Source organism: Aaosphaeria arxii (genome assembly GCF_010015735.1).
Source record: "Aaosphaeria arxii CBS 175.79 unplaced genomic scaffold BU24scaffold_4, whole genome shotgun sequence".
Classification (NCBI taxonomy): Eukaryota; Fungi; Ascomycota; class Dothideomycetes; order Pleosporales; genus Aaosphaeria; species Aaosphaeria arxii.
The window spans coordinates 697,412-718,514 of NW_022983477.1; the positions used below are offsets into that span (position 1 = coordinate 697,412).

Consider the following 21,103-nt stretch of genomic DNA (forward strand, 5'->3'; position numbering starts at 1 on the left):
ACGCTAGATTCGGGGAGTAATATATAATTCAATCACAGTGAAAGACACAACGCCAGTCATGGCTGTACATCACTCGTCTAATTCATGCAATGTTGCTTTGTCTATCCCAGCACGTCTCCCTATTTACAAAGACGCTACGAAATTTTCAACTCTCATACTTTACAACGCACCCAACTCCTTGAGCTTTCCAATCATGCCATCGACATCCTCAACCTTGACACCGCCCTGTCGCTGCGGCGGATCCGTAACCTTGACCGTCTTTAACCTAGGCGCGGCATCGAGTCCATAATCCTTCAGCGTCTTCTTCTCCAACGGCTTCTTCTTCGCCTTCATGATATTAGGCAGACTCGCATATCTCGGCTCATTCAACCTCAAATCCGTCGTAATCACCATCGGCAACTTCGTCCTCAACGTCTCCACCCCGCCATCCACCTCCCTAGTCACCGTCACCTTCTCCCCCTCCACCTCCACCTTACTCGCCTGCGTCGCCTGTGGCCAATTCAACAGCCCCGCAAGCATCTGGCCCGTCTGCCCCGCATCGTCATCGATACTCTGCTTCCCCAAGATAACCAGATTACTCTTCTGCTCGTCCACCACCTTCTTGAGCAACTTGGCTACGCCCAGCGGCTCCAATGCGTCCTTCTCGTCCACCTGCACGTGAATGCTGCGGTCCGCGCCCATGGCCATGGCCGTGCGGAGGATGTCCTGCGCTTTCGCGGGGCCGGCAGAGATGGCGACGATTTCTTCGACGGGGGTGGCCTTGCGCTCGCGGAGCCGGACCGCCTCTTCGATGGAGAGCTCGTCGAACGGGTTCATGCTGTGCTTGACGTTGGCGGTTTCGACAGCCGTTTGGGCGCGGTTGACGCGTGGTTTGACCTGCGGGGGTTAGTGGGAGGGGGTTTCAGAGGGGTATTTGGGGGGATTGAGCTGGCTTTGGGGTTATAGAGAGAGGTATAGGGAGGGGAAGTGAGGTTTCTGGTGGTGATGTTGTATGGGTAGATGCGGCATAGTAAGAGAACGTACAGCATAGTCAATGACCCGCTTGATCGGTACCAGGATCCTCAATCCGGACATTGTGGGCAGACGGAGGTGTTGCTCAGCGATACAATTGTCGGGTTATTGGGGTGGGTGTGGTGGTGGTGGAAATGGTCGTTGGTATAAGTCGAAGTGAAGAGGTGGGACAAAAGATCGGAGCTTGATCGCAGACAGAACCGAACCGAGGGTACGATGAATGGACGGGAATGCTTCCCTGCCTTTTCGGTTTCCCCCGCCTGGCCTGGAGTTTTCCGAGAAACGCCAAGGCTTTCATGGGCATTTAGTGTGAGGATCGGAATTATCAGATGCAAGTAATTCATCATGCATCGACCTCAGGCGATTATGTTAATGAATGTGAAGTGACAATGCGAAAATTATCTATCCTCTTTTTCTAAATCGAAGGAGCTATACGTCTACCATGTCTCTTGCTTGTAGCGTCCGCTCTTCTCTAATGATTCTAAATAGGCTTCAGCAGCCTCCCGAGTGTGCGAACCATGTTTTTGAAAACCTTCTATCAGAGCCTCTCGCACTGCCTGGGGCATCTTTCCCGATGAACCGCAAATATAGACAATACCGCCTTTCCTGGCCAATGCATCGAAAACCTTGGCACTCTCCCGCCTTATGAGATCTTGAACATACACCTTTTGTCGCTAGTCGAATGGTTAACTTTGTCGCTTAGTGGAATATAGGAAACTTACCTGATCCCTAGAGAAGGCGGGCAAAACTTCAAATGGTGCACCGCCGTCTATTAGCTCCTTCCATTCGTCTTTGAAAAAGTAGTCCGACTCTGCATTTCGACAGCCAAAGAACAAGATGTCTTTTGTGTTTTCATCAACGCTGGCACCTCCCTGCTCGCTGCGCCAGTGCTTGCGCTGGTAAGTCAATGCCCGCATGGGAGCGACACCCGTTCCTGGCCCGATCATGACCACAGGCTTCTCCGTTTCTGCTTTCGTCACCCCTAGGCCTCCCTTGTGGAGAGTGACAGCTATCTCTTGTCCTGGCTCGAACGATGCGACATAGCGCGTACAGACACCCTGTCGAATGCGTTTGATGACAGTCCGATACTTGACGATAGCGATGAGCAACTCGATACGGGTCCGCCCTTCGCTCTCTGCAGTAGGGGACTGTGCACTTGCAATGCTGAACTGTCTGCCGCGAAGAGCAGGTATGATTGAGCAAAGGCGCTGCCACGGTATCTTGACCGTTTCAAATTCCTGCAGGACCTCTAATATACTACGCCGCGGTCTAGTCGTATAGTCATAAAGTTCGTCAATGTATTCCGGATTGATGAATTCAAGGAGCCGTTCCCGTTGGAACTCGTCATTGGTGAAGTGGGCCAATTGGGCAAAGAAGGAACGCCGCGGGATTGACATAATATCCAAGTGGTTGGTCAGTAGAACTCGCAGGGTGGTGTCAGATTCAGCAGAAATATGTGGGACTGGTAATGGTGTCGAAGACGAGACATTGGGTTGACCTGGTATAAATTTGAGAGGGACGTCTGCCATGGACTCCCAGTGCGTTACTTTCAAAAACTCATCAACATCATTAGGAAAATTCTTGGGGTAAATTGTGAGAACATCTCCTGGTACATAGGGGTGATATCCGGGGACTTCGAGAGTAAGATGGCGAACATCTTGCCAATGTTTCTCTGCTGTGACTCGGGCATTGGAGAGCACTTTGGCTGATAATCCACCCTTGATAGAAAGAAGATCATTTGAAGGTCGTTCTGGAGCGGGTATGTCCGAGCTCGGAATTTGAGTTGTGTGCCCGTTAGTAGTTTCACCCGTTTCTCTTGCGAGATCCAGGAGCCATTTAGGATCCAATAAAACATCATCAGGTATTGGTTCGAGGCCTTCTGGAAGGGGGTATTCTTCTAGAAGACGTTGGCGGAGCTTGGTCGTCCACGGTAGAAATGTTGCATCTACGCCCTCGGGCAGCTGCTCATCGGACTCTCCACGATCACATACTGGGTGCGCCCCAAGCTGTACGAGACGATTGTACAATTTGCGATGCGCCCAGTTGAATTTAGGGTACGAGGTGTCGCCCAAGCCGAAAGAAGCAAACCTCATCCGCTGTAGGCATCCTGGCCGGAGACGCGCGCTCCGCAAAGACTTCCAGAGGGTCTGGGCGTTGGCGGGCAGTTCTCCCTGTCCAGTGGTTGAAATGGATATAAGGACAACCGAGTATTGGACGAGCTGACGGAGATTAATGGCGTTGAGCTCAGAGACGTGGGTGTCGAAATGCAGGCGTTGTGCAATTCTACCAAGCTCTTCTGCGATATCTTGCGCGTTTCCTGTTTCGGAACCGTAGAGGATCAATGCTCTGCGTCCCTGAGACTCGGCTGCCATTGTCCGTGCTGGTGCAGAGACAGATCCCGACTCCAGGGGGAGGTAGCTTTGGGGGGAGGAATAGGGAGGATGAATGGTACGAGACTATGAGTCGGACTGGCAGGGCAAGCGATTCAGAACCTTACAAGGGGGGAAATAATTACAAGTACAAGTAGGGCTAGAGCTATGGTAGGAGTTCAACGGTGACTCCTTGCCGCAGCAGGAAAAGATCGGTGCGGTACGTGGGCTGGGCTGGCTGGACACGTCCGTCCCGAAAAGTCAGGATTGGAATGGGTGGAGGTTCGAGAATGTCTAGCGCGAGGCGGGAGAAGGCGTGCTAAACTAAAGTGAAGCGGCATCGTCATACCTAGCCGTGGCGGTGGAGAGACGGTGTAGTAGTGAATTGTACGGAGCAGTGAGGTGAAGTAGAAAGAGATGAAGTGAAAGTGAAGGATCTTTAGATGTAATCACGTAGGTATTTTGTGTGAGTCGTCCAGTATTGAGGGACATTGAATAGTGATGATTGATTGGTACGAGTAATTGTGATGGCGAATACAATAAATACCAAAGGGAACTGGGATTGGCTACGACCGTGGTAGCGGAACTGTGGAAGTGGATAGTTCCGTGGTACAATAGTACTGTGTACCTCATGGGTACAGTAAAGAAAAGTAAAGAAAAATCCAGGATTGACAGGTGATAAGTTATCAGGTTATCTTTTCACCTTCACCTTCACCTTGTCTTGTTTTGTCAACTATTCTTCTATTGTGTGGTCCGGCAGTTTAGTGGCAAAGGCGGAAGGCGGAAGTGGACTCAAAGGCGGTGAGGCAGGAGTGGATAGATGATGTGTTCATTTGATTATATAATGAAGTGGGTCACTTCCCTTTCGAGCTACGATTCCAATGCATACCATCGTGATTCGTGACTACTTACTTTACTTCCCTTTCATTGCTTTACAAAGAAGTAACTATTGTTGTTCTCAAATGGAAGGGAAGCAGAGAGGCGCCAGCCAGTAGGTAATTAGTATCGTGCATGATACTCATAGTCTTTATCTCGATAGTCAATAACTAATGTAGTCTGTAATGAAGTTCACTGGTGTTTTTATATAGGAGGAGGCAATGGTAAATTCCACACATAATATTGATGAATGAACGAACGAACGAATGACACAAATGTAAATATTATGATACTCGTCGACTTATTGATCCCCCATCCCTTTCTTCGTCATTACCTAACTCACCCATCATTTCATTCACTTCATCCGCCTTCCAATTACTTATTCACCTGCCTGTCTGCCTGTTCGGTGCTTGTATTGTAGTGGTTGAGTATTGACTCTTCTGTGGCCCGTGATTCGAAATTTCCCCAGCCAGGGTGGCACTTGCAGGGCTAAACCCGCTTCGACTTCCCCTTCCGGTAAGTGCTTGGCGCCTTCTCTCTGCAACTTCAAAATATTTGAAGCTCCACGGCTCCTCCTTTTCTGCCCCATCCATCCAGTCAACTCAAAGGACAAACAAACCACAGCTCTTCAACCTTCCCACCACCCTCAACCACTCCTCGGGCTCGTAGCTACCCACCCTCCCAACTCCCTCCGTCAATTTACTTCCACCTTCCAGGCGGTCCTGTCAATTTCCATCCCTTTCAATTCACACACTGTTCACGGTACGACCTTTACCTAGGCTCTATACCAGGACTTCCCAAGTTTCCCTCAACTTACCACGCACGTCTCGATACTTGTTCGTGTCATCAACTCCCGTAAACTTCAACCTCAATCATGTCCGCCCCAGTCGATAGTGTTACCGCCCAGATGGCCACTACCTCCCTCACCGACAATAATGCCGCTACCACCGACAACGCTAGCACTCAACCCACCGCAGCCGAGAACGAGGCTGTTCTTGCCAGCGCCGCTGAGGGCAGGAGACTTTACATTGGAAACCTCGCATATGCGACCACCGAGGGGGAGTTGAAGGACTTCTTCAAGGACTACCTCGTGTAAGTTGTCTAGAACCACCCGATTCGAGCCATCGGGGGTCCTTCTACGTTGACTGAGCTAACCTCGTGTCCTTAACAGCGAGTCTACTACCATCCCCACCAACCCCCGCACCTCTCGTCCCGTCGGATATGCCTTCGTTGCTCTCTCGACTCCCACTGAGGCAGAGCGTGCCATCGCTGAGCTGAACGGCAAGGCCATCCTTGACCGCAAGGTCTCCATCCAGCTCGCTCGCACTCCCGAGGCTCACGCCGAGGGCTCTGGCAGCGGTGCCGAAGGTACCAGCGGTACTGAGCACCGTCGCCGTGCTTCCACTCGCGGACGTGGCCGCGGACGTGGCCGTGGTGCCCGCGCTGGACGTGGTGGACGTGTAAGTTTGGACATTACATCATAACAGGCGATCATTTTGGCTAATTCGAGATCCAGAAGGCCGATGGTGCTGAGGGCGCCGAGACTACTGAGGGTGAGGCCGCTGCCACTGACAGCACACCCGCAGCTGTTCTTCCCTTGACCGATGCAACAAACGATGCATCCGCCGAGAAGGGCGCTGAGAAGAAGAACCTCCCCCCACGTGAGCGCAAGCAGCGTGGACCCCCCGAGGATGGCGTTCCTTCCAAGACCAAGGTTATGGTCGCCAACCTTCCTTATGACCTCAAGGAGGATAAGGTATGTCGAGGGAAATCCGATTGCCTCATTTTCTAGCTAACAGCCACATCAGCTCCTCGAGATCTTCAAGGACTACCAACCCACCACCGCTAAGATCGCCCTTCGTCCCATTCCTCGCTTCATGGTCAAGAAGCTCCAGGCTAGGAACGAGCCCCGCAAGGGCCGTGGTTTCGGCTTCGTCACCCTTGGCTCTGAGGAGCTCCAGCAGAAGGCTTGCGCCGAGATGAACGGAAAGGAGATTGAGGGACGTGAGATCGCCGTCAAGGTCGCCATCGACTCTCCCGGAAAGGAGGATGACCACCCTGAGGCTGCTACCGAGGGTGAGGAGGCCGCCGCTGCCCCTGCAGCCACTGAGGCCCCCGCCGCTACTACCACCGAGACCCCCGCTGCCACGACTACGGCTTAAGAGATTTGCCAGTCTGGTCAGCAAGTAGGAGATGGAGCTGCGTTCTGACTTTGTGTCGAGCCTGATCCTGCCTGCTTAAGATATGAGTTCGGATGGGGCAATTTGGAGTTGCCGACACATATTTTCATTACCTGCTAGACATCTTTGGGCCTGGTTTACTTAGTCGTGAGTATAGGATCGGAAAAGTGAATCGGAGTCTATGGTCCCGGCAGGACCTGGGGTATGGTAGGCCGGATTACTGAAACTTTGTCTTAAATTACCCTAAAAGATCTACATAATCTCGACTCAGTCTAGCATTTCAATAATGCAAGAACATGGTCATGTCCACTCAGCTTTTGCAAACGTGATGTTCGTGTAGAATGTGAACTTGGAATCAACGTTGGTTCTTGTATCACAAAATCATCATGCTGACATTCATACGATTCGTATTTCGGAGAGACCCAAACAAGAATCCAATTATAGATCAGTAATGCAATAGCGAACACTGACAGAGCTCTTGTTGCTACACACCCCTTCTACCTCTGCTAGAGGAGTAGTGTTATGGCGAACACTAGCAGGACTCTCATTATCATACAATCTATCTGCTGCACTAGAAGACTACTATAATGGCGAAATTGTAGCTAGTAAGGGTAATTCCTATTCCCTAGAGAGGTAATACAACAGCAAACTACTAGCTAATAAGCAGAGCTCTTATCATTACACACTCCTCTCAGCTCCACCAAAAGAGTAATACACTGGCGAATAGTAACTAGAAAAGATATGACCATAATTCTATATTATGCGCCAGTAGATTTATGTAACAGCAAACAATTTCTTGTAAAGCAAGCAAGTATAGTTTTCCTTTATTTCCTTTCCTGCGTCAACAAGATGATGTAATGTTAAACAACAGCTAAATCTCCTTCGTAACGTATCTCCTTTTATATAACCTAAACCGTAATACAATAGCGAAAACGCAGACTATTTTGAATAGCTCTTATGTAGTAGTTCTCATATAGCTGTAATTCTTATATAAGAGAGCACTGTTGTAGCGAGCATAGCAGTACTAGTTGCTTTTAGTAGGCTTCTCTCTATACGCAGGAAGAAATACACATCTGTTTGGTAGTCAGAGCAGATTGTGGCGAATGTGAACGTATTAGTGAATGTAAAGCTAAGGGTACCTAGGCCACCTTATATCGAAGCTTCTCTCCTACATATTAGACCTTATCCTTTCTTCCTTGCTTACACCTCTAATCTGTGCTTTTGTCACGTTACTGAGTTCCTCACTACAGTGTGCACGGGTATCTTCCTCACAGCGGTGCGCGGACGCGCCCTCACCACAACATAAGTGGGCAAGTGGTCACTTCCGCGAACTGCATGTTCACATTCTCTACGATTCCAACACTTTAATCTCGCTGAATCTTCCGGTTCAACAGACTGTCGTCCAGGCTCGAAAGTGTGCAACGGAAGCTAGTTGATTCCGTTGCATGCGTTCTGCCAATACCTGCTCTCTCGATCAATATGAACCGGCCTCTCAGCGAGCTCACTCGAGCAGAGTTGAATCAGAAATGTCGGAATTTGAACCTTTCGTTCACCGGCAGCCGTTCAGATGTCGAAATGCGTATTCGCCTTCACCAACAGAGACCGTCAGGCTCGAAGCCCACCTTCCGACAACAACCGCTAGTCTTAACCCCTGCTCCCAAAGTCTGGCAATTGGGAGCATCTGAGAATGTCGATATTGACAACGGGGGCATCGTTATCATGAAAAAGGAAAGGATGGATGGTGCGTTGCGTGCTCTATGTTACAACGACAAGCTATTGACATCGTTAGGAACCACATTGAACAGCATGAACGAGAGTATCAAAGCACGGCTTCGTGTTGTTGCTGTTGCCAGGACATCATCATATTCTGGTAGCGATACAAGAGCGACAATTGAAGCCCGTCTTCGACCACATGTTGTCGGTCTTGCGAACTTTTTCCTCAACGAAGTGCACCCAAAAAGCCATGGTAGCGGTCACTGCGATTGCATTATTGACAAGGTTGAGCACATAGTCCTTCCTGGAGTTCCCTCAAATACAAATATTGCAACGTCGACGAACCGCGACGTTGCACGTCTCCGAGAAGCTCTCCGTGTGCCCTACGACGTCGTTCTCTGCTCTTCAGGATTCGATGGGGCTGTTACGAACCTGGCCGCATATGCAAACTTCCTGAAAGAGTTGAAAGAAAACAAGACGCGATTCGCACATCTGTATTGGCGAGCAAATGACGATTTTCGCTTCTTTACGGCAGACGAGATCCTAGAGGCTTTGGCCTTCGATATGAAGGACGATGGGCCTACGTCAATCATGCGAGAGAACGCGATGTGGTTTCGGAATGTGAACAGAGCAGCGCTACATAAAGGAGTGCTACAGGTGGTATCGCAGCTCAGTGTCTCGCATATAGGCACATCACGCAACAACACTACTGCAGGATCTTTACCTGACAGTGCATCCCACATCAGCGATAGTGCTCGAGGAACGATTACAACGACCTATGTTCCTAGAGAGAATCTGTCAATAAGTACGGTAACGGTGAAATCATTCGCTTGCGGTGTCGAAGATTGTGACAAACGGTTTGCAAACCGCTCAGGCCTGAATCACCACAAGAAATGGCATGAGAATCCCGACGTCACCTGCAAGCACTGTAAAGAAACGTTGAAGTTTCGGGACCTGTGCGGACACCAGCGTCGACGCTGCACCGCGCAGCCACGGCGAATTGTCAAATGCCCTGTCGACGGTTGTGACTATGAGACCGACCCGTGGCACATCAAACGTCATATGGATAAGTCGCATGATCAAGTCCAGGACGTTTTCGAATACTCCAAAAAATTTGACGGCGATTACACGGCCACTTTCTTTGCGAAATTGGCCAGCGAGTTCTCCCAGTAAATGCGCCAGACTGGTTCTTCGGTTCGATGTTGCTATGACGGCAACATGCTTTATGTTTGATGCAAGGAGTACATGAGCATATCTGGCAGAGGCATCATTAACAAGAGTTCGAAGATAGATCCTATGTAATTATCTTTATGTTACACTGGCACAATTAATTCAGATTTGAACGTGGTAGAGATTTTGTGATCAAATGTTATGGTTGCACTGCTCGTTTACAGCTTCCTTCGTAGTTACGGCTTGGATCTTGACACTTGAGGGTGTGAGGGAGAATGCAAGGTGAAAAAGGGGGCCGTTTCATTTCGTTTTGTCAGAATTTCAATTCGTTGTATTACGTGTATTGTGGTATATGGTGAAATGGTTCCTTTCTGATATGGTACGGTATCTTGGTTCCTATGTCCGTCATGGGTTTGGCGAATATCCTTTTTCTTTCCGTTTAATCCAACGCCGCTGCCGCCGCTGCCGCTGTCATCGCCACGCCCGAAGTAGATATATGTACCTAGGTATATAAAAACCGACACACGCCCGCCTTTGCTTCCTTGTCCTTGCGCTTGTCCTTGATTGGGGCGAGATAAAGATGAAAAAGGGAAGAGAAAACATAAAGGTAAAGTGAAGTGGAAGGAAAGAGCACACACACACACACACATACACAAGCACGCTTCTTCACTTGTTCAATCGATCGATTGTTGAAGGGAGGCAGGCGATCAATGCACGTGACCGACTTGTGTAACGAGCGGGACGAGCATGCCGAAGAGGACGGTCGCGATGTCGGACTTAGAGAGGCTGGTCGATGCGTGGTAGCTGTCGACATAGCCGTTTGCCATGGGGTCCTCGTGGGAGAGACTCGGGGCCGTGGCTTCGGTCATGGCGTGCATGGCGACGTACCTTTTTTGAAAGAATGAAGTTAGTGGACGGTTTCGAACGGAAACGACATGAGATAAGTGATTTGAGACTTACAAGAAGGTTCCGCCTGAGAACAGAAGTACCCATCCGGTCGTCCAGTTCAGGCTGTCGTCTCCGCCGAGCGAAGCCCGTCCGAGAGCGTTGACAATGGTCCATGTGACGAGAGCGCCTACCGGGGCAGCAAGACTGAAGAAGACGAGATGAGTTCGCGCAGTGCGTTTCGAAAGGCCTTGCTTGAGGAGGACGGTAGTCAGACCGAATGCCGCGGGACCCTTGTGCAGCATGATGGCGAAAAAGATGATGAAGGACAAAGAAGTGGAGGGTGCGGTCGAGGAGGCTCCCAGTGCAATTCCGTCCGCGCATGCATGGATGATGAGTCCAATGGTCGTTGCGGAAGACTTAGGGGCCGGCTTTCGCTCCGGTGGGGGGATCGGTGTGCCGGGGACATTGAGGTTGTTCAGGGAGACGCTGGACGAATTGTGAGGCCCACGAGAGAGATCCGAGAGCGAGATGTGGAGCGGGTGGTAACTTGGCTGTTGTGGTGCAATTGCCTCTGGAAGATGATCCACGAGAAACATGAGGATGAAACCGAGGACTAGCGCAACTCCTATATATGCATGCGGCTCTGGGCCTTCGTCATGGTCGTGATGAACTACTGTTTCTTCGTCCTCGGGAGCGTGTACACGGGTGTGTCCCTCTTTGTGGCCCTCGGTGGAGTCGTCGTCACCTCCTCTCTGGGGCTGCGGGTGGTTCTCCTCCTCCTCTTGCTTGTCCTTCTGGGTCTGCTTGTCGTCCGTCTTGCGGCGTTCTTGTTGAGGCTGCTCCACTGACCGCCTAACAACGATGTGTTCAACAGCCGGTGCCTTGACTGATCCACCTTGGACCTTGTCGGAATCGACGGCACCGTTTCGCTCCATACTGGGGTATTCCTGAGGATGCTTGATCCCCTTCTGCTGGCTCGCAACGCTGGGGATGGTGGGCTGGGTGTTCTTGTTGGTGGCAACGTGCATGTGTCCCTTTCCGCTTGCACTGTACATCGTCTCGATGCCCTCCGGTATGATTACAATCAGTGATGTCCCGACGAGAACGCCGGTGCCGAGTAATGTTATGAAGCGGAGCTGACGAGGAGACAGAGAAAAGGAGAGCGGTAGAGCGCCCACAAGGAAGGACCTGTGTTTGTTAGCATCCGGCGATGGGCATACAACTTTCGCAGAGGCGGAATGGGAAGCCTCACGCAATGGCCATGATGGTGCTCAAAGAGAGCAACATGAAAAGTCCCTCCCACATGTTGGCGGTGTCGTGTGTGTGTGTAGCGTAGCGATCGTAAGGAGTAATTGCCGGAAGAATAAAGTGCTCAAGTCACAGAAAGTCGAAAACGCCGCGTGAACATCAATCTATTTGTCCATGCCGAATATACGGAGACTGGTCGTTATAGTTATTGGGGGGTTTGGGGAGGGGGTATCGTGTCAGGATGGAGTAGAAAGGTACAAAGTAGGCGAAGCAATCGTTGGTTGAGAGATGGGACGGCCAAAAAAGACCAAGTTGGTCTATGCACAGCACAGCGTCCTCCGTCTCCCGTCTGGTTACTCACTGGTAGGGCTGAGCGGGAGTTTGGCGCTAAACGCGTACGATCGCGACCTTTCGCCCATTTTACGCGGTTCCTGGCTTGACTACCTTCATCCACCAACTTTCCCCACCCGCGCATAATTCGGGTTTCTTACCAGAGCACCTCGTTGTGACTGACTTCTTCTCAACCCAATTCAATCGTTTGAAGGCACCGGCATCATGGATTTGGACGAATGTAAGCTCTTTCTTTCCTCTCGTCATAGCTCCCATCATGCTCACTCAATGTTATAGGGATTCACGAAGCGAATGAATGTGTTCATATCAATCTGAGACGTCCCTCAGAGAAAGCTGAGCGGGTTTTCGATGAATCATTCAATCCAGAATTCACATACCCTATCCTCGGTGAAGAACAAAAGATTATCGGATACAAAGCTCCCAGGATAGCTCTCGAGTTTCGCGCAAACGATATGAAGCCGACCCTCGATGTTCAATTCAAGCAGAAAATAGATCTGAGCACCATGCTGCCAGACGGTGCTGAACAGGTTGACATTGAGGCTGCGTTTGACTCGTTCATTCCAACACGTAGGTCTCCTCGAGCACCCTTACTTTCAGTAGCTAACGTGCAGCAGCTTCGTCTGAACCAAGCGAGAAAGATCCCGAATCCGCATCATGGACACCTCCAGGTACTTTGTCGCAGAAATTCGAGAGACATGGGAAGAAATACGAAATATGGAAGGCAAGCCTCGCAGATCCAGCTGCCTTGGAGATCTGGCGAAACATGCAGATCCTGGTTCTTCTCTACATTGAAGGCGCGTCGATGTTGGAACTAGACGAGGACTGGACATATGAAAGGTGGACGCTGTATCTTCTTTACGAAGTCACTCCCCTATCAGACTCATCCGTGTCGCCATATAGCTTAGCCGGATTTTCTACTACGTACCGATACTGGATATTTCCAACTACCGGCATCAAGAAGGCATTGAACTCGATCCCGTCGCCTCCAGCAAGTGCCAACGAAGATACCGCATCCACGGAGCCTGGCAAATTCCCCTTTGCCGAGCAGATTGATCCTCTCCAAGAGCCAGCACGTGAACGCATTTCTCAATTCCTCATCCTTCCACCATACCAGGGTCAGTCGCTCGGATCCAGGCTATACACCACGATATTTGGAGAGCTCGTGAAGCTACCGAATATCTACGAGATACCCGTGGAAGATCCGAGTGAGACATTTGACAAAATGCGGGATTATGCCGACATCGACTATCTCCGCACAGTCCCTTCATTTAGTGCGCTTGCCATTGCTTCCACATTGCCTGCTGAGAACCTCAAGAAGGATTCGCCCGTTTCTCGGGACCAAATCTTTAATAATGGCGGTGATATCAACGCTTTACGTCTCGAGACTAAGATTGTGAAGCGTCAGTTCAACCGGATGATGGAGCTCCACCTGCTCTCGACAATACCCTCACCCCACCGTACTGCTGCCAGGATCACGCGCAAGGAGAAAGCGAGCAATGAAAACGATCGCAAGTTCTACTTCTGGCGCTTGGCTGTTAAGGAGCGGATATACCAACAGCACGCGGATGCACTTGGTCAAATTGAGGATCCATCTGAGCGAATCGAGAAGATTGAGGGTGCCTTGGAAAGCCAACTTGAGGAGTATATCGAAAGATTGGAAGGCCTAGAGAAGCGTTCCAATGGAGATAGTTCTGCTTCTGGCGGCCCAGCACCCGGATTGCTCAAGAGAAGACACAAGAGGGTCATCGAGGATGAGGACGACTGGGAAGACGAAGACGACGAGTCTGTCAGTTCTAAGAGAGCACGAGTTTGAGCTTGAAGGCCGGAGAGTTGGCGCATGGAGTTCATGGTTGAAGACGGGCATGGGAATTTCATGCTCGCACATTTGATACCGCTACAGTTCTGTTAATGCCTGACAGAACCTCGGGAATATTGGATTCCTCATGGTCAATGTATATTAAGAAATTTCTGAATTGCAGAGATATGCTCGAACTGGATGGATAGACTATCGATAGGTACCTAGACTCCAGCACCCTCCGAGCTAGCTAGAAACCCGCGGGGTAAACTAAACACGCCCCTCCAAAATTTTGTTCCAAAGACCCTTAGTCCACCTTCCCTTCAGCTTCCCAAGCCTGTAGTATCTCAATTCCCACATTTTCACATTTGAAGATTGACAATGTCGCAACCTCAGCATAACCTCACAGTCCTCATCTCGGGCAATGGCTCAAACCTGCAAGCGCTCATCGACGCTTGCGCCTCCTCCGCACTCCCTAACACGCGCATCACCCATGTGATCTCAAAGTACGCCCACTACTCTTCATTACTACGATTCCGCAATTGCAACTAACCCACAACCCCAGTCGCAAAGCTGCCTACGGCCTCGAACGCGCGAAGAAAGCCTCGATAGAAACCACATACCACAACCTCGTCCCGTACAAGAAGAAGCACCCGCAGACGCCCGAAGGCACGCAGGCCGCACGAACAGAATACGATGCCGACCTCTCCAAGACCATACTCGCCCTCTCCCCGCGACCCGACGTCATCGTCTGCGCGGGCTGGATGCACATTCTCACACCCGAGTTCCTTAATCCGCTCACCGAGGCCGGCATCAAGATCATAAACCTGCATCCTGCGCTGCCGGGAGAGTTTGCGGGCGCGGGCGCGATTGAGAGGGCGTGGGAGGCAGGGAGGAAGGGGGAGATTAAGAGGACGGGGGTTATGATTCATGAGGTCATTGCGGAGGTTGACGCAGGGAAGGCGATTGTCACGCAAGAGATAGAATTGAAGGAGGGTGAGAGCTTAGATGAGCTTGAGGAGAGGGTGCATAAGGTCGAACATGGGCTGATTGTAGAGGGGACAAGAAAAACATTAGAGGCATTGAAAAACCAGAGCTGAGTCAAGGAAAGATACCCCGGAGGTTTCTTGAGAAAGGATACGATGCATTGGACTCAAATGAAATTCTAGGGCTTAAACCCGATATCGGTAGGGCGAAAGATTTGGTACAGGTTTATGTTTATGGCGCGGAGGAAAGGCACCAATGCCCCGTCCTGCACTGAGATGATGCATATCAAAATAACAGCACTTATTTGCTTGCATGATAGTCATGTTCAAGTATGTAGCTACCTAGTACAGAACTAAGTTGTTCCGTGCCAGCCAAGCTACGTGGTGAAAGCTCTGGTTTGGCGGATCGCAATTTATCATTTAATAGACTGGCACGTCGCTGCGGATAAGAATACATGATGGGCAAAGATCATGGTCTCCCTTCCTAGGCAGCAAGAACCAATCTACAATTACTTCTCGGCCTGATGCCAGTTTCGTGGGTGTACCAAGGGAAGATCTACGATGCGTTTTGAAATATAGTATACCTTGCACTGTCTGGCAGGCATCAGCGATCTATAAGTCTGGAATGAAAGAACTATTGGTAACATTCCGTACTGGCATTCCGCATTGGCATTCCGTCTTGACACAGAAGCAGTTTTCAATTAAATACATGGTAGGGTAGTGTGAGGAAATCACTCTGTCCGCATCTTATGACTAGGAAAATCCGATTCAATCTAATCCTGTATCCTTGTATAGTTACCATACAGTTTCATCCCACCATGGAGGATATCAATTCAACCATCATAGACACTGCAGATGACATCCATAATTTGGTCGACCGGTTCACGGAGTTAGGGCATGTGAACAATCCAACCATATACATCGACCTAGAAGGTGTATACCTTTGCCGCGATGGTTCCATTTCCATCCTAACTCTTCTGTTCAACACTGGCCTTCCGAAACCGGACGTCGTAATCATCGATGTGCATAAGCTGGGCAAACAAGCGTTCGAGACTACTGTAGCCAAAGGAAGCACGCTAAAGGGTATCCTTGAAGATAAAAGATTCACGAAGGTCTTTTTCGACGTTCGTAATGATTCAGACGCTCTATTTTCTCATTTCGGCGTTGTATTGGAAAGGATCGAAGATGTCCAGTTGATGGAGAGTGCAACGAGGAAGACCACGACATCGAGGAAGTTCGTGACGGGCCTGACCAAATGCGTCGAGAACAATGTATTCAGAGGCATCCATTGGAATGACCGACGTGGCTGGCTGATGGCCAAGTCGAAAGGAGAACAATTTTTCAAAAAGGAATATGGTGGCTCTCATGAAGTTTTCAACAAGCGTCCAATCTCAGACGATATTATCTCTTACTGTGTTGCTGATGTCCAGTATCTTCCCAAGTTACGGGAGATATTCTGGACGTCACAAAACTCTCAATGGCGGGACCTGGTTGTCGCAAAGTCGATGGAGCGTGTCGTGGCATCTCGAAGATCAGATTACCAGCCCCATGGCCAAGATAGGGTGGTTGCTCCATGGAGTGAAGAAGAACACGCTACCCTAAATTTATTGAACTATACGCCTTCGCCGAATTACTTGAATCATTTCGAGCCGGATGATGCTTGGTACGAGAGAGACGATTGGGATAACGAGGAGGATGAGGATTGGGATAATAGGTATTGGGATGATTATTGGGATGATGGACCAACCAGTTGCAGGGACATTATTGACACATGTGACTACCACTTGTACTATTCCGACTGAATGAGCCTCTCGAACTGGTTAATTTAAAATTAGATACGTTGATCTAGCTCTAGCCCACGGATTGGTAAGGCATCGAGAAAATATCAAAAAGATGTTAGACCGAAACCCGTGTAGCCAGGTGGTAATCAAGTAAAGGTGTGCATATGACACGGCTTCTCCTATGCTTTTTTGCCGAGTGAACACTAACTCTCTCATGTAGCGAGATTATAGTCTCCTAGCAAAGGATCATTGCTGTTGTTGATCATGCATGGACATAGTGGCGCACCACCCGAGTCTTGAACGTTGAGTTCGTCGTGGAACGGACTGGTACTACTGCATGTACAAATCTGCAACAACGATTTGTTCTAATCCTTGATGCAACGCTCACGGGTACATGCAGCGACTCTTAATACCACGTTGGACCTTCATTCAAGATTTCTAAGGCTGTCACTACATCGCCGATAGACACTGTCGACTCAGTATCTTGCCTTCAAAACAGTCCTTGAAGGATATTTTATGACCGCATAGTTCTTCTTTCATCTTTTTTGTTTCCTCATACCCATCATATCACTTGGAATTCTGTCTAAGCGAAAGGCTATGCTATTCTCTTTCAACCCAACCCAACCCCCAACCTCCCTGCTCTTTGTTCTTTGTCACCTCCACCATATTTAGCAGGCCCGCTCCAAGCAAATATGCACAAAGATATTGTGGATGACTCCAAAATACTGTCTGCTTTGTGTCACTCTTTGTCTATGCCAGATTGGAGTCACCATAGTCGAGGGTGGCCGTGCAAGACGCAAGTTAATTAAACGCTCATGCCGCTCTGCGCATATGCCATCAATTGCTAATACCTCTCACAGAGCGTTGTCATAGTAATGCTAACTCATCCACGCCTTGAGTACTGAAAAAACTTGTTGTGAACATATAACTTTCTGTGGATATATAACTTGGACCATATAGACTCTTTTCTGGCGGAAGCGTTGGTAGTATCTTAGAGAGCTCTGCCATACCAAGGACACTAAACGACGACTTCATCACATCAATCTAAAGCCTACCTTCGATCGATTTGGAACGTATCATCAATAACAGAGCAGCAACTACCCCACCCTCACCACAGAAGAAAGAAGCGCCATCAATGCCCGAACCAAAGCGCCGCCACGCGGTATCACCAGCTCACCACCCTCACGCTCCCCACTGTCAAACCTACATAATCCCCAAACCGCCGCAGCCAACGCGTCATCAGAGACAAACCACATCCAAGCCAGCATATTCGGCAAGATTCCAAGTCAACCCCATCAACTCCTCTCCTCGCTCTCCAACAATCTACAGTGCTCGTGTATACCCCAGACCACCACCGCCATCGCCACGACACAGCAAACACCACTCCACCTCCCGCCACAGAAGCAGAAGCAGAAGCAGAAGCAGATACTCTCAGTCTCACCGACGACGCAAGCAAGATATCCCAGAGGAAACAGCGGTATACGAAGTACACTGCAGCACGAGCCAACGCTCCCGGCGCCGAAGAAGCGATGACGCGGATGAGACGCTAGTGTACGAAGTCTACATCCGGGACGTCGACCCGAAGCAGGAGGCGCTCGAGTCGAGACGTCGAGATCAAGGTCGATGTAGATGTGGGGTGGTGTGTCAGTGTTCGGCGACGAGGGTGCCCTCGAAGACTAGTATATCCACAAAGACGAGTATGCCCACGAAAACAACGGCGGCGGCATTGGAAAGCGTGGCGGAGAGTGTCAGGGCGGACTTTAAGAGGAATATGGGGGTTGCTTGGGAGAGGATGAGGGGTTTGAAGGTCAGTGATGAGGATGAGGACAAGGCGAATTTGAAGAAGAAGGTTAGGTTTGGGGGTGTGGAGGTCAGGATTGTTGATAGGCCGGAAGATGAGGAAGATGATAAGAGTGATCGGAAGAATGTTGTGGATGCAGAGACGGAGGAGTGGAGGAGGATGGGGAAACATGATGCAGATCGATTGTGATGATAAGGGTATATGAATCATTTCATGTTGCTACAATACTACTGATGAAAACTTCAAAGTACAAACCGTTCCAAAGTGCACCGTAGAAAACAGACTTCTCCATCCAAATCGCTAAGGTAACTAACTCCTTGACACTACAACCCCAACCTCTTGGGGAGATTTCCCCTATAAATCCAAGCCGCTCCCGCAGCAGCAACACTGAGCCCACCCATCAGCAACCCCAAATTACTAACGCTCGTCTCCTCCTTTACCCTTCCAATCTTGCTCTCCTTCTTCCCTCCGCCGAAAACGACTTTACTCGCGCTCTGGCCCTTATTCGCAACCTCGAAGTCGTCCCAATCGACCTTCGACAGAGTGTTCTGGTACTCGACCACCGTGCCCGACCAATTGTTCGTGATCTTTCCATCCTTGTTCTTGTACCACGACCCGCACTTGGGGTCCGCAAAACTGCTCCTGGCGAGGATCTCCTGGATCTTGTCGTTGAACGCGTCGGTGGTCGACTGCTTGGGCATGATTCCGATGCGCTCGCCGCGGTTCCGTGCGTCCAGCACGGCGGACACGAGGGTGTTGAGGTAGCGGGACTGCGCTTCGATCATGAGGATGATCGAGTTGTGGCCTAGGTTGGTGTTGGGGCCGTAGAACATGCCGAAGTTGGGGAGGGAGGGGACGGTGGTGCCGTAGAGGGCCGAGGCGCCGCCGCTCCACACGTCTGCGAGTGTGCGGCCGTTCGAGCCTGTGACTTTGATGGGGAAGAGGAATTCGACGGTGCGGAAGCCGGTCGCGAGGACGAGGAGGTCGTGCTCGTGGTGCGTTGTACCGCCTGCGCCGTCCTCGACTTCGACGCCGGTCTCCGTGACGCGGACGATCTTGTTCGTCTCGAGTGTCGTCTTGGGGTTGGCGATCGCTGGGTAGTAGTCGTCGGTGATGATGACTCGCTTGCAGCCGGGTGAATAGTCTGGTCGGAGTTTGTCCCATAAGTCAGGCCGGTTCGGGATCTGTGTTTTTAAGAGCCCATCGCACCACTCGCGGATCTGGTCGGCGAATTCGGAGTCAGTGTCGAAAATAGCTGGGTGGAAGGACTCTCGATAGTCCATCTGCATCGCTCGAACTCGCCATCGGACCGGGGGAAGGTAGCGATATATGGCCCTAGTCAGCTTGCTCACGGGTCCATCTTGTCTAGGAATGACCCAATTGGGGGATCGTTGATAGACGGTGAGGTCCTTAGACGATGGCAGTATCTCTGGAATGATCTGAGCGGCCGTTGCACCGTTGCCAATGATACCAATCTTCTTGCCCTCGAGCTTGTAGCTCCAGTCCCAGCGGGCCGAGTGCATGAGCTTGCCCTTGAAGTTTTCCAGACCCTCGATTTCGGGGTATCGTGGCTGGTTCAATTGGCCAACAGCTGAGATTAGGAAATCAGACTCAATGGTGTACGAGGGACAGAACTCGGCTTCCTTGTCGCCAGTGACCTTGACATCGATTTTCCACTTCGCAGCCGAGTCATCCCAGGTGGCAGCCTCGACTGCGGTGTTGAATCGAATGTACTTATAGAGCTTGTATTTGTGGGCAACATTGCGAAGATAGTTCTGTGCACATTGATCAGCAATGGGAAGTCTAGATTGCGTGTATCACCACTCACAAGAATTTCCTCTTGTCCAGGGTAGGCTCTCGTCCAATCGGGATTTTGCTCGAACGAGTAACTATATAGCATACTCCATACTGAAAATCGTCAACGTGATATTCCATCGTTTCGAGATTAGTAAACTCACCATCGCAGCAGCAGCCGGGGTACTTGTTGTCACTGTTGGCGAGTCAGGATTATGCCTAATTGATGCAACCCATCTTGAATGAATAGCCGACTCACTTCCAAGTTCCACCGATTCCTGCACTCTTCTCGACGATGATGAAGTTGTGACATTGGTTACGTTTGATGAGGTCAATGGCCATACACATGCCTAGTCCGAAAGAATCAGCTCTGCTCTTCGTTGTGACTGTCGGTTATATGGTTATGCGCAGACATACCAGAGATGCCGGCGCCAATGATCACGACTGCCGCACTCGTGTGGTCTTTGTTCCCCACCGGGACCTGAGGCCATGGCTGGGTGGTTGCTCCCATTTTCTATGCTGTACAATTTGAGAAGGCAAGTGGACAAGGAAAGGAAAGTAATTGGGAGTGATAAGAGCAAAGTGCACGCGGAGGAGGGCTCCGGAGAGGGGGTTTTATTATTTCGTATTTCTAGCCATTCTAGCCGTAAGAAGTAGAATCTATCTTGTCAATCATGCTTCCCTTAGACCGTTACAGCGGTCTAGAGTGGGTCAAGACAAAGCATACCCGAATGACGACCGACGACCGATAGCCGATACAAAGTTTGAGGTGACGCTCTTGCAATGTCCAGTGCATAATTGCCTTGTTATATATGAATAGTTATCGATGTATCAAAGATTAGTGAATCTAGTTTTGTGGGAATGTGCTCTTCACACAATAATTCCAACACCTTGAAATGCTAGACATACAATTACAGATTCTTTCAAAAATTTGGAGCTCATTGATACAGGGGATGTAGAACCTGGGGTGAGGTGTAGGATGTGGGGAAAGAAGCTTAAGGTGTGGCGCGACGAATGACACTAACCGCAAAAGGCAATGCGGTTATAACAATCGATTCGTTGCACTCGACTCGGGTCTTCGTTTCACTGCGAGACTTGACTTGATGACACGGATGTTGATGACACGCAAGGGATTGACAC

General features: G+C 50.1%; 10 protein-coding genes across 10 annotated transcripts; 6 read left to right on the top strand and 4 right to left on the bottom strand.

Moving 5' to 3' along the window:
* Window positions 1-57: 57 nt before the first annotated feature.
* Window positions 58-1,208, bottom strand: BU24DRAFT_421754 (electron transfer flavo protein, beta subunit). The gene is given in 3 exon segments (XM_033527799.1): window positions 58-884; window positions 1,011-1,012; window positions 1,028-1,208. The coding sequence occupies 3 exon segments, from the start codon at window positions 1,072-1,074 to the stop codon at window positions 160-162; spliced, it is 774 nt and encodes a 257-aa protein (XP_033383788.1). The 5' UTR covers window positions 1,075-1,208; the 3' UTR covers window positions 58-159.
* Window positions 1,209-1,412: 204 nt separating this feature from the next.
* On the bottom strand, window positions 1,413-3,471 carry BU24DRAFT_178809 (sulfite reductase flavo protein alpha-component). Its single transcript, XM_033521589.1, has 2 exons — window positions 1,734-3,471; window positions 1,413-1,685 (listed from the first exon to the last, which is right to left on the bottom strand). Exons 1-2 carry the CDS (start codon window positions 3,381-3,383, stop codon window positions 1,449-1,451), a joined length of 1,887 nt encoding a protein of 628 aa, XP_033383789.1. The 5' UTR covers window positions 3,384-3,471; the 3' UTR covers window positions 1,413-1,448.
* Window positions 3,472-4,834: 1,363 nt separating this feature from the next.
* On the top strand, window positions 4,835-6,741 carry BU24DRAFT_491695 (RNA-binding domain-containing protein). The gene is made up of 4 exons (XM_033533827.1): window positions 4,835-5,348; window positions 5,428-5,716; window positions 5,773-6,012; window positions 6,065-6,741. The coding sequence occupies exons 1-4, from the start codon at window positions 5,131-5,133 to the stop codon at window positions 6,416-6,418; spliced, it is 1,101 nt and encodes a 366-aa protein (XP_033383790.1). The 5' UTR covers window positions 4,835-5,130; the 3' UTR covers window positions 6,419-6,741.
* Window positions 6,742-7,724: 983 nt separating this feature from the next.
* Window positions 7,725-9,385, top strand: BU24DRAFT_491696 (uncharacterized protein). The gene is made up of 2 exons (XM_033533828.1): window positions 7,725-8,177; window positions 8,226-9,385. Exons 1-2 carry the CDS (start codon window positions 7,916-7,918, stop codon window positions 9,320-9,322), a joined length of 1,359 nt encoding a protein of 452 aa, XP_033383791.1. The 5' UTR covers window positions 7,725-7,915; the 3' UTR covers window positions 9,323-9,385.
* A 641-nt stretch (window positions 9,386-10,026) lies between these two features.
* On the bottom strand, window positions 10,027-11,512 carry BU24DRAFT_408667 (Zinc/iron permease; the record flags this gene model as incomplete). Its single annotated transcript, XM_033525871.1, has 3 exons — window positions 10,027-10,207; window positions 10,280-11,395; window positions 11,460-11,512. The coding sequence occupies 3 exons, from the start codon at window positions 11,510-11,512 to the stop codon at window positions 10,027-10,029; spliced, it is 1,350 nt and encodes a 449-aa protein (XP_033383792.1).
* Window positions 11,513-12,010: 498 nt separating this feature from the next.
* BU24DRAFT_461700 (histone acetyltransferase type B) lies at window positions 12,011-13,619 on the top strand (the record flags this gene model as incomplete). Its single annotated transcript, XM_033531918.1, has 3 exons — window positions 12,011-12,026; window positions 12,083-12,373; window positions 12,421-13,619. 3 exons carry the CDS (start codon window positions 12,011-12,013, stop codon window positions 13,617-13,619), a joined length of 1,506 nt encoding a protein of 501 aa, XP_033383793.1.
* Window positions 13,620-13,895: 276 nt separating this feature from the next.
* BU24DRAFT_178890 (phosphoribosylglycinamide formyltransferase) lies at window positions 13,896-14,795 on the top strand. Its single transcript, XM_033521590.1, has 2 exons — window positions 13,896-14,107; window positions 14,167-14,795. Exons 1-2 carry the CDS (start codon window positions 13,983-13,985, stop codon window positions 14,699-14,701), a joined length of 660 nt encoding a protein of 219 aa, XP_033383794.1. The 5' UTR covers window positions 13,896-13,982; the 3' UTR covers window positions 14,702-14,795.
* Window positions 14,796-15,405: 610 nt separating this feature from the next.
* Window positions 15,406-16,503, top strand: BU24DRAFT_480222 (uncharacterized protein; the record flags this gene model as incomplete). Its single annotated transcript, XM_033533116.1, has 2 exons — window positions 15,406-16,301; window positions 16,437-16,503. 2 exons carry the CDS (start codon window positions 15,406-15,408, stop codon window positions 16,501-16,503), a joined length of 963 nt encoding a protein of 320 aa, XP_033383795.1.
* A 1,000-nt stretch (window positions 16,504-17,503) lies between these two features.
* Window positions 17,504-18,358, top strand: BU24DRAFT_461703 (uncharacterized protein; the record flags this gene model as incomplete). Its single annotated transcript, XM_033531919.1, has 1 exon — window positions 17,504-18,358. The coding sequence occupies one exon, from the start codon at window positions 17,504-17,506 to the stop codon at window positions 18,356-18,358; it is 855 nt and encodes a 284-aa protein (XP_033383796.1).
* Window positions 18,359-18,396: 38 nt separating this feature from the next.
* On the bottom strand, window positions 18,397-20,474 carry BU24DRAFT_441165 (flavin-binding monooxygenase-like protein; the record flags this gene model as incomplete). The annotated part of the gene is made up of 5 exons (XM_033530424.1): window positions 18,397-19,944; window positions 19,998-20,077; window positions 20,128-20,159; window positions 20,223-20,313; window positions 20,381-20,474. The coding sequence occupies 5 exons, from the start codon at window positions 20,472-20,474 to the stop codon at window positions 18,493-18,495; spliced, it is 1,749 nt and encodes a 582-aa protein (XP_033383797.1). The 3' UTR covers window positions 18,397-18,492.
* Between the last annotated feature and the right edge of the window lie 629 nt (window positions 20,475-21,103).

Bases quoted from the DNA above. Each gene is read 5' to 3' on its own strand.
- BU24DRAFT_421754 (XM_033527799.1), bottom strand. From the start codon at position 1,074: ATGTCCGGATTGAGGATCCTGGTACCGATCAAGCGGGTCATTGACTA.
- BU24DRAFT_178809 (XM_033521589.1), bottom strand. From the start codon at position 3,383: ATGGCAGCCGAGTCTCAGGGACGCAGAGCATTGATCCTCTACGGTTCC. The intron at 1,686-1,733 runs GTAAGTTTCCTA...CCATTCGACTAG, and splicing joins CCGCCTTCTCTAGGGATCAG to CGACAAAAGGTGTATGTTCA.
- BU24DRAFT_491695 (XM_033533827.1), top strand. From the start codon at position 5,131: ATGTCCGCCCCAGTCGATAGTGTTACCGCCCAGATGGCCACTACCTCC. The intron at 5,349-5,427 runs GTAAGTTGTCTA...TGTCCTTAACAG, and splicing joins TTCTTCAAGGACTACCTCGT to CGAGTCTACTACCATCCCCA. The intron at 5,717-5,772 runs GTAAGTTTGGAC...TTCGAGATCCAG, and splicing joins GCGCTGGACGTGGTGGACGT to AAGGCCGATGGTGCTGAGGG.
- BU24DRAFT_491696 (XM_033533828.1), top strand. From the start codon at position 7,916: ATGAACCGGCCTCTCAGCGAGCTCACTCGAGCAGAGTTGAATCAGAAA. The intron at 8,178-8,225 runs GTGCGTTGCGTG...TGACATCGTTAG, and splicing joins GAAAAAGGAAAGGATGGATG to GAACCACATTGAACAGCATG.
- BU24DRAFT_178890 (XM_033521590.1), top strand. From the start codon at position 13,983: ATGTCGCAACCTCAGCATAACCTCACAGTCCTCATCTCGGGCAATGGC. The intron at 14,108-14,166 runs GTACGCCCACTA...CCACAACCCCAG, and splicing joins ATCACCCATGTGATCTCAAA to TCGCAAAGCTGCCTACGGCC.